Genomic DNA, 9,676 nt, shown 5'->3' with positions numbered 1-9,676 from the left:
CCCTCCTGGTCTTCTCCTCCTTCCTGGCCTGCACGGCCCTGGTGACCTCGTCGACGGCGATGAGGCGGTAGGCGTGGCCGAGCTGCAGCGTGTCGCGGGGAATAGGGGCGGGAGGGCGGCGGCGGTGGAGGCGGGCAATGATGCTGCTGATTTATGGGGGCGGCGCCCCGGTGGGTGGTCGGGTGGTACTAACGACCGAGGTGACGCTGCATGGTACCGCCCGCCCACTACTCTCGAGTCTGGACTCTGGTTGGGTCTCCCGCGCCGCTCGTCTCGCTTGCTGCTCTTGATGTTTGGCTCGGCGGGTCCGTCGTGTATCTGCGGCGCACGCGTGCCTCGTGGCGTACTGGCGTGGTTGGAGCCCCGCGGCGCGGCACATTAGGCCATGTACAATGCAAGATGCTTACGAAAAGTGTTTAGAGAAATAAATCAATTTTTTTTAAGCACAGGTACCTATTTTTACAGGATAGACGCTTAGGCACCGGTGCTTCAGAAAAACTCGGTTTATTTTTCTAATAACCTCCCCAAGCATCTCTCATTGTACAAGGCCTTACGGTACGCACGCCGCTGCGGTGAAGTATCAGTGCCTTCTTTTTTTAAGGATATACTAGGAAACATGACCGTGCGTTGTAATGGAGAAAACAGCCCTCACACGCCTTACCTATTAAGCATGGCTAAAAACCTCACCCTCATGTCCATAACATAATAAACATGACTAATACCTCATCCTCAGGTCCACATCCTCCATTTCAATATAACACCAGACACATGTTTCCGCTTATCGTCTTTGTTGTTCTCATCGCCGGTGGTCGCAGTACCAGTTGTCACTAACGAAGGTTGGCAAGGTCCAATTGGTGGATTGTTGAGCTGCCTTCGTGTCCGACGAAGATCAAGAGTGTTGAACGCAGTTCTTTTATCATCTGGCTAATATAATAGGGAAAAGCACTGCACATAATATATGTCCGTGTCATCATGTAAATTGAGTAGTTTGTGTCAGATAGACCATGCATGAAACCTTGGTTGGACTTCTCATGCATTTTGACGGGAGTCACTGGACCGAGTGAGACTCGTTGTACGTGAAGATGCGACAGAGAAAAAGATTCCTTCCATATCCCTAGTTTAATAAAGTGAAGTAAAACAAAGCATCATGTGGGCATAGTTCAAAAATTCGCCAAGTTTTATTAATATAGGTATAGATTAAAACAATTTAGTTATAGTACCTCCCAGTTAAAAAAAGCATGTTTATAAAAATGTTTGCCATTTCAAATTTAATGTTCAAAAAATATTTGTGTTTTTAAAATGATTGCAAATTTGAGAAATAATGACAACAATACCTCCTACTTTTAAAAAATTGTTTGTGTTTCAAAAAATACGCAGGTTTCAAAGAAAATAAAAAGACAAATATTGTTCTTTAAAAAATGTTTGCCTTTAAATTTTTTAATTAAAAACTTTGCAAAAAATCGCGTTCTAAAATTTATTCACTTAAAAAAAATATTCCTCTCAGTATCTGGCGTGACTATGTACTTAATTTTAAATTTCGTGGTGCTAATTAAACACCTAGTTTTGTTTAGTCTAATGGTTAGCATTTGAGTGCTCTAGCGTGAGCGGCTGGGTTTGATTCCTCCCGTGGCAGTATTTTTCCGGAAATTCTTTTACTGGTGCGGGCTGTTTGTACTGTAGTTTGTTTTTCACAAAAGACGAATCGGGAGAACGCCTGTGACATACGAACGAAGCCTGGGACGTATGAAAATTATGCGGGTTCCACCATAAACGAAAAAAACTAAAGAAACCATCTTCTCTTTAATATTAGGTAAAGATACGTATAAAAAATACTGCCGCTTAATCACCACCGGCAAAGTTCACCTCTGGTTCATCTTAGATAGGATTCAGGCAAGACAGGCACGATGGGAGGGGAGGTTGATGCACATTGCTGGAAGGCGAGTGTTGGTACGGTGCGTCCTTCCTGCCATGCCCACATTCGCCATCACGCTTTTGAGGGAGCCAAAGAGGTTCTTCAAGGACGTCGGCAAGGCAAGGTGGAGGTTCCTTTGGGCACAAGATGAGGAGGTCACCGGAGGGAAATGTAAGGTGGGCTGGAAGGTGGTCACCACGCCGGAGCGTATCGGGGGACTGGGCATCCATGACCCAACGAAGTTCGCAAGTGCACTGCGGCTCCGGTGGCTTTGGCTCTCCTGGACGCAGCCAGGCTGCCCGTGGGTCGGCACGGGCACTCCTTACGAGTTGCGACGCTGCTAACCGTGCCCTGTTCATAGCCTATACGGCAGTCACCATTGGTGATGGTGCAACCGACTCCTTCTGGTCCTTCTTGTGGCTGGGAGGCAGGCAGCTGTGCCTGGCGTACCCTGCGGTTTTCGCCAACCCATCAGGAAGAACAGATCAGTTCAGGAGGCACTGTATGAGGGTCGATGGATACTTGACCTTCGCCATGGTGACTACGGCAGCATCGTGCACTTGTGCTTTAACTGGCAAGGGAGATTCAAAGCACTGGCATTACACTGAAAGAGGGGAGGGATGGCGCGATCAGATGGACCTTATGCAGCTCCGGGCAGTACACTGCGCGCTCTGCATATGATGCACAGTTCGAGGGCAGCCCGGCAATCAACTTCAGGAGATCAATCTAGAAGGTTTGGGCACCAGGCAAGATCAAGATGTTCCTCTGGCTGTTGCACCTGGATAGGCTCTAGTGCAATGACAGGTTGCAACGACGTGGATGGAACAAGAGTTACTTCTGTCAACCGTGTATGAGGAACCTCGGTGCACCTCTTTTGGGAGTGCCCAGTCGCCATTCAGGCGTGGAACAAAGTGGCAACCTGGGTTGGATACAACGTCTTGGCACACACCAGCTAGAGCACGGGGAAAACAACAGTCGAGCGTGTCCAGATGATCATCGACGAGGCAACCCCAGATACCAGGAAGGGAACCAAATCGATGCTCGCCTTTGTCGCCTAGCAAATATGGCTCGAGCACAACGCGTGCACATTCAGGGGGAGATACTAAGCACGAGAAGCATCACCGATGCTTGCCACCGGGACATGGAGCAATGAAGGATCGCCGAAGCAAGATGCATCGAGCACCTCTTTGGGGACATGCCATGAGAGATTGCGTAGGTTAATTGCTAGCGTAGGAGCATCCTAGGCTGGTCATGTAACTCATTTTCTTTCTTTCCACCGATCACTTGATCAACACTTGTTTTCCGATCTCTCTCTGCTAAATGAAATGAATGCCAACACCAGGTGGATCTTTCAAAAAAAATATTGCCGCTTCATTTTATAAATAAATAAATCTTACCAGCAAATGTGACTGTGTGTTGCAATTAGAGACAAAAATATTACGACCTAGCCAACTAAGTATGGCTCAATACCTTTACATATAAGCGTCCTCTATTTTAACATGAGGGCCCCATGTTAACACTTATCTTTTTTCCCACTCTAGCTAATGATGGCCGCGATGTTCACATGATCACAATGCATTCAATGTGGTAAATCTCAAGGTTATGAGCTTCCCACTGCAGGCCACACTTATCATTGTGCCGCACAAGGGAATGTTTAAAACTGTAAAAAACAAATCTCATCAAACTCGAACGACAACCAACGCCTAGACATATAAAGACTTTCCAAAAAATAACAAAATCCTAGTCATAAAACACATCATGAACACCTACTACGAACATTTGTTATGTTGAGACGATCATTTTTTTGAAATGCATGAACATTTTTTGAATTCATGAACATTTTTTGACTCAACAAACAATTTTTGAATTAATGATTTTTTTTAAAAAAATGGGGGAACAAAATTTGAAATTTGTGATATGTTTTTGAATTTTTTTGAATGTCTTCTAAAATTTCATGGACATTTTTTCAGATTCATGAATATGTTTTGAATACACGGTCATTTTTAAAAAATCATGAACATTATTGTATTCCCCGACCATTTTTTCCAAATCATTCAAGATGGTATTTTTTTCTTTCATGGACATTTTTAAAATTTCCCGGATATGATTTGAATACACGACCATTTTTGGAAATCATGATCATTTCCATTTCGAGCGAGATTGTTTTTGAAGTCGTGAATTTTTTTCATAATATACAGCCAGTTTTTAAAAATCAGCGACATGGCCCAACCCATGAGCGTGTGCGGTGAGGAGAGAAAAGGAGAGAAAAAAGGTAGGCCACGGGATCAAACCCGGGTCTCGAGGGTGGAAGATTGTGTGCTTAACCACTGTGGCACTTCTGTGCTTGTGAAATATGAAGGCCTCGCGATATAAGAACTATACTCGGTGGCGACTTTAAAAAAATTGATTTGTTTTCTTCACTTATGAGTGGCATAGTAGGTAATTTATGAAAACTACGGGGGCAATTTTTTGATGGGTGGACAGAAGCACTAATCACTTTATTATTATGTATAGATATAGATTAAACGTAGATGGGGATCTTGTCTGACACATTCTCCAGAATACAGTCAGAGGAACAGAACGTCAAACTTTACATAGTTCATCCCCCATTCCCACCTTAGCTAATCTATGTGCGCCACTATTCACACTTCGCCTAACCCACATCACTTTAAACTGTTGGTAACTCCTAAGCATCCCTTGATCCCTTCGATGGTTGGTCCCAACGCTGAGAGTCTTTTTTTTTTAAAGAGGCAAGGATTTGCCTCATTCATTAAATAAGAGGAATAGAGTTTACATTCATGTTACAACCGCAATATCCGAAATAAAAGTGATCTACTACTCTCGCTACATTAGATATCCTTTTTCTTGATATTGGCGAGGAGGACCATCGGCGGAGCACACTTCTGAAGGAACATTCGTGCGTTTCTCTCGTTTTAAATGGTCCAGGCTAAGAGAGTGCTGAGCGAGGCCATCGCATTCCTATTGGGGATAGATGTGTCGGAAAGGCCCACCCACCAATCTTTGATGTTGTCCGAGAGATGCCATGAGGAAGTGTCAATGCTCATCAGCCGCATCTAGTCCTTGACTAGTCCCCAAAGGCGGATGGAGAAGCGGCACTTGTAGAAAAGGTGGTCAACAGACTCTTGCTCCCCCTTGCAAAGTGTATAAAGGCCATAATTTAGCCATCCGTGCTTCTCCAATCTATTCTCCGTCCAAACCTTGCTTTGAATAGCCACCTAAGCGAAGAACTTGACTTTGGCAGGAGCCTACCTTCCATACAATGTGTTCCATAGGGATTTAATTGTGCCAAGGAATTGCACTTTGTATGCCGACTCGGCCGTGTATTGCCCGCTAGCTGTGTGCTTCCACACAATATCATCCTCGACAACTACTTCAAGATGGAAGCCATGAAGCGTTGTCCACAGGGTGACAAACTGACGCAATTGATTTAGCGAAAAGGAGGCCGAGATCGTTATTCTCGAGACCCCAAGCATCATTGTTGAGTGCTTCACTCACCTTCCAGTTTTTCCTCTTGGGCGCCTCGTAAATCAGAGGTCCCTTGACTTGCGGCCATTCACCCATGGTGCATGCTAGAAAGGCGTCCTTGCTCCATTTCCAACAAATATGGACATGAAGGCATAGAACAAGGCGGAGTCCATCTTGTCGCAGGGCTTTCCATTGTCCACCCAAAGCTTGGTTGGATCTTTTCATTCAAACCACAACCAATGCAAGCGGACAACCCGATAAATTTCTTCGTGTTAAGTATGCCAAGGCCACCAAGATCCTTTGGCCGGCACATCGTGTCCCAATTCACCTTGCATTGTGCACCAGTCGTTTTGTCTGTGTCTTCCCAAAGAAAGGCTCTCTCGAGCTTGTTTATGTTGTGCAACGTGGACGGTGGCACTATGAGCGGTGTGATGGAGAAGATGAGTTGCGAAGACAACACCGATTTCACAAGGGTTCTTGTCCAATCTGTTTAGCATATTCACCATGCCCAGGTTATCAAGCTCCAGATGAAGCTTCTGTGTGTTAATTTCCAACTTGAACAACTGGTGTACATGCATGAATCTCCACCCTCTCTGGATCAGAAGACCAACCGAAGAGATGGCAACCAGGGGCTTTGTAAGCTCCCACATGATCATGTAACACTACTCCCCCTCCTCCTTTGCATCTGTGTTTAGATAAAGCTCCATCTGTGTTGGCCTTGATCCATCCATCATTCGGTACCTCTCAAGCCTGATGGACCTTGGTTTGCTCACTCTTGCGTCACGTGCATGAACATCATCCCATTCCTTCACGTAAGCCAAGATTATTATTTTTTTGCGGGAAAGACTTTCAGTCTATTCATCTTCAATCATGTTAGTACAACGAACACCAGAAATAATAAAAATTACATCCAGATCCATAGACCACCTAGCCACGACTACAAACACTGAAGCGAACCGAAGGTTGACTGCATGATATTGCGTGGCTCGGCTATTCTGCGTCCGTCTCTTGCCTCATTCCGCGCTAACCAGAGGCCGTATACTACTTGTACCATCATCGATCTCTCCTCTTCTGTTGCGTCTGCGAACCAGGAGAAAAGAAAATTTAAAAAACTAATAAAAGGAAATAAAAGACTATGAAAAACAGAAAAAGAAAAAAGGGAAAATATAAATGTAAGAGAAAGGAAAAACCAGAAGGAAAATAAAGAAAAAGGATAAAAATCAGGGACTATGGGCCTGCCCATACAGAGGACAGGCGCTGAATACGGGCCGTGTCGTGTGGTTGGAGCCGCGGGGCCCGGAACTGTTGCGTTACGCCGCGTTGCATATCTGGCCCAACAAAATAAACCGATTCCGGGTCCGCGCCGCAGCGATCTCGTGGGCCATGGCCGACTCCAGCCCTGGGAAGAAGAACCCACTTCGTGACGGGTTCGGTCGTGTCAGCTTTGAAATACGGAGAGGGGCTCGCAGGTCGCAGCCCCCGCTCATCACGTCATCACGTCTTCACGATCGCTCACAGTTTGAGTTGAGGCGCCGACTTAGGAGAAGAAGAAAGAGTCGGTCATGGCGGCGGCCATGGAGATCGAGGTCTCGGCGGACGACGTCGCGTACGAGGAGGACGTCCTGCGCGATCCCTTCAGGCTGTCCGGCTGGCTGCGCTACCTGTCGGCTCGTCGCGCGGCGCCGCCGGCGAAGCGCGCGGCCATCTACGAGCGGGCGCTGCGCGCCCTCCCCGGGTCGTACAAGCTGTGGCACGCCTACCTCACGGAGCTCGGCGACGCCGCGCGCGCGCTGCCCGTCACCCACGCCGCTCACGCCGGCCTCGACGCCGCCTTCGAGCGCGCGCTCGCCGCTGGCATGTCCCGGATGCCGCGCGTCTGGCACATGTACGCCTCCTCGCTCCTCCACCAACGCCTCCTCACACGCGCCCGCCACGTGCTCGACCGCGCGCTGCGCTCGCTGCCCGTCACGCAGCACCACCACGTGTGGCCGCTTCACCTCCGCCTCGCCTCCCTGCCCGACTGCCCGGCCCCGACCGCGGTCCGTGTGCATGGCCGCCACCTCCAGTTCGATCCTTCCTCGTCTTCCTCGTCTCTGCCGGCAGATGGCGGGACGCGGCCCAACACCTCGCCGCGGCCATCGACGACGAAGGATTCGTGTCCGTCAAGGGCACAACGAAGCGCCAGCTACTGCTTGACCTGTGTGGCCTGCTCGCCCAGCACCCGGAGGACGTCGCCGGGATGCCGGTGGACGGAATACTCCGCGGCAGCATCCGGAAGTTCCCCGAGGAGGCCGGCGTGCTGTGGACAAGCCTGGCCAGCCACTACGCGCGGAGAGGCCTCCACGGCAAGGCGAGGGACGTCTTCGAGGAGGCCATGACCACGGCGACCACCGTCAAGGACTTCCGGATGGTGTTCGACGCATACTTGCACTTCGAGCACGCCATGGCCGCCGCGGAGCTCGAGCTCTGCCAAGCGGACGCCGTCGACGTCCAGGACTGCTGGCTCGCCGACAGGGACAGCACGGACTTGGCGATGGCGAGGCTGGAGCGGCTGCTCGAACGCCGGCCGGAGCTGCTCAACAGCGTCCTGCTGAGGCAGAACCCGCACGACGTCCAGGCGTGGCACGAGCGGGCCAAGATCTTCCACAAGGATCCCGCGAGACACGCCGCGACCTACGCGGAGGCCGTCAGGACTGTCGATCCAGCGAAGGCGACGGGGAAGCCGCCGCACACGCTCTGGCTGGCGCTGGCCAAGATGTACGAGGACCGCGGCAGCGTCGGCTGCGCCCGAGACGTCCTCCACAGAGCCACGCAGGCAAACTTCACGGCGGCGGAGCACCTCGCCGCGGTTTACTGCGAGTGGGCCCACATGGAACTGAGGCACCAGGATCCCGAGCGGGCCATCGACCTCATCCGGCGAGCGACCACGCCACCGTCTATCGAGCCCACGACGCACGCCGCTGCTGCCGGCGGCGAGGACGTTCGGGTGAAACTGCACCGGTGTCTCAAGCTGTGGCTCGTGTACCTGAACCTGATGACAACACACGGGTCGCTCGAGTCCACCTGCGCTGTCTACGACAAGATTGCACGACCTCGGCGTCGTCACGCCATTGCTGGTGCTGGACCACGCGACCCTACTCGAGCAGCACGGGCGGTTCGAGGACGCGTTCCGTGTGTACGAGCGGGGCGTCAGGTCCTTCAAGCACCCGCACGCCGACGCCATATGGGAGGCGTACCTGACCAAGTTCGTCCAGAGGCACGGGAAGAGCAGCAGTGGCGGAGCTTGGGCTGAATTTATGGAGGGGTAAATGGGCTGGAGGGGCAAGAAACATGCTTTTGGGCTGATTTTAACTCGACATATGGGCTGAATACTAGGGGATATTTGCTAACTTTCTCATGGGTTGGGGGGGCAATGGCCCAGGTTGCTCTCCACAAAGCTCCGCCACTGAAGAGCAGGCCGGAGAGGGTGCGGGACCTGTTCCAGGCGGCCGTCCTGCAGGCACCGCCGCAGAGGAAGAAGGCCGTGTACCTGAGATACGCGAGGTTCGGGGAGGACTTCGGCCTCGCCAGCCGCGCCATGAAGGTGTACGTGGACGCTGCGAGCGCCGTCCCCGCCAGCGACAGGCTCGGCGTCTACGAGGTGTACGTCGCGCGGGCTACCGAGCTCTACGGCCTTCTGAAGGCGAGGGACGTGTACCAGCAGGCGATCGTCGGCGGCGGGCTGCCCGACGAGGGCGCGAGGGCGATGTGCGTCGGGTTCGCCGACCTCGAGATCGTGCTCGGCGAAGTCGCGCGCGCTCGGGCGTTGTACGCATACGCGGCGGCCTTCACGGATCCCAAGGTTTACCCTGAGTTCTGGAAACGGCGGAACGACTTTGAGGTGCTACACGGCGACGAGGGTACGTTCAGGAAGATGCTCCGCATGAAGAGGACCATGGCGGCCGTTGCCAGAGACGGAGCAGGGGCGCGGGGTGAGATCCGCACCGATGCGGGCGTGGTGGAGCAGGGGCTGCGCCCATGCGCCGGCCAACGTTTCGACGGTGCTCAGCAATGCAAGCAGATACGTCTAGTGTAGTTCTTTCTTTTTTCTCCTCGTCACTTGACATGACACGTTAGTTGTGTTGTCCGGTTCTAGTACGTGCTATCTCCAGATCGTTGATGTATCATGTATGTACTCACATTCTTGAGCACCTTTTTGGTGAAATGTACTCCCTCCGCACTAGTGTCAAAAACGTCTTAAATTATGAGACGGAGGGAGTACTGTTTTGAGTTTGTTTA

At 51.1% G+C, this 9,676-nt stretch overlaps 1 protein-coding gene and 1 pseudogene across 1 annotated transcript in view; one reads left to right on the top strand and one right to left on the bottom strand.

The window, feature by feature from the left end:
• Window positions 1-151, bottom strand: part of LOC119292698 — a gene marked incomplete at its 5' end in the record, with an annotated part of 2,106 nt that extends 1,955 nt beyond the window's left edge. Inside the window, one exon of the mRNA XM_037571436.1 lies at window positions 8-151. Coding sequence (XP_037427333.1) covers window positions 8-151 — 144 coding nt within the window. The remainder of the gene's footprint in view (window positions 1-7) is intronic.
• Window positions 152-6,972: 6,821 nt separating this feature from the next.
• LOC119293672 lies at window positions 6,973-9,473 on the top strand (annotated as a pseudogene).
• The last annotated feature ends 203 nt before the right edge of the window (window positions 9,474-9,676 follow it).

Source organism: Triticum dicoccoides, chromosome 4B (genome assembly GCF_002162155.2).
Source record: "Triticum dicoccoides isolate Atlit2015 ecotype Zavitan chromosome 4B, WEW_v2.0, whole genome shotgun sequence".
NCBI classification, from domain to species: domain Eukaryota; kingdom Viridiplantae; phylum Streptophyta; class Magnoliopsida; order Poales; family Poaceae; genus Triticum; species Triticum dicoccoides.
This window is presented reverse-complemented; position numbering and strand designations above follow the sequence as displayed.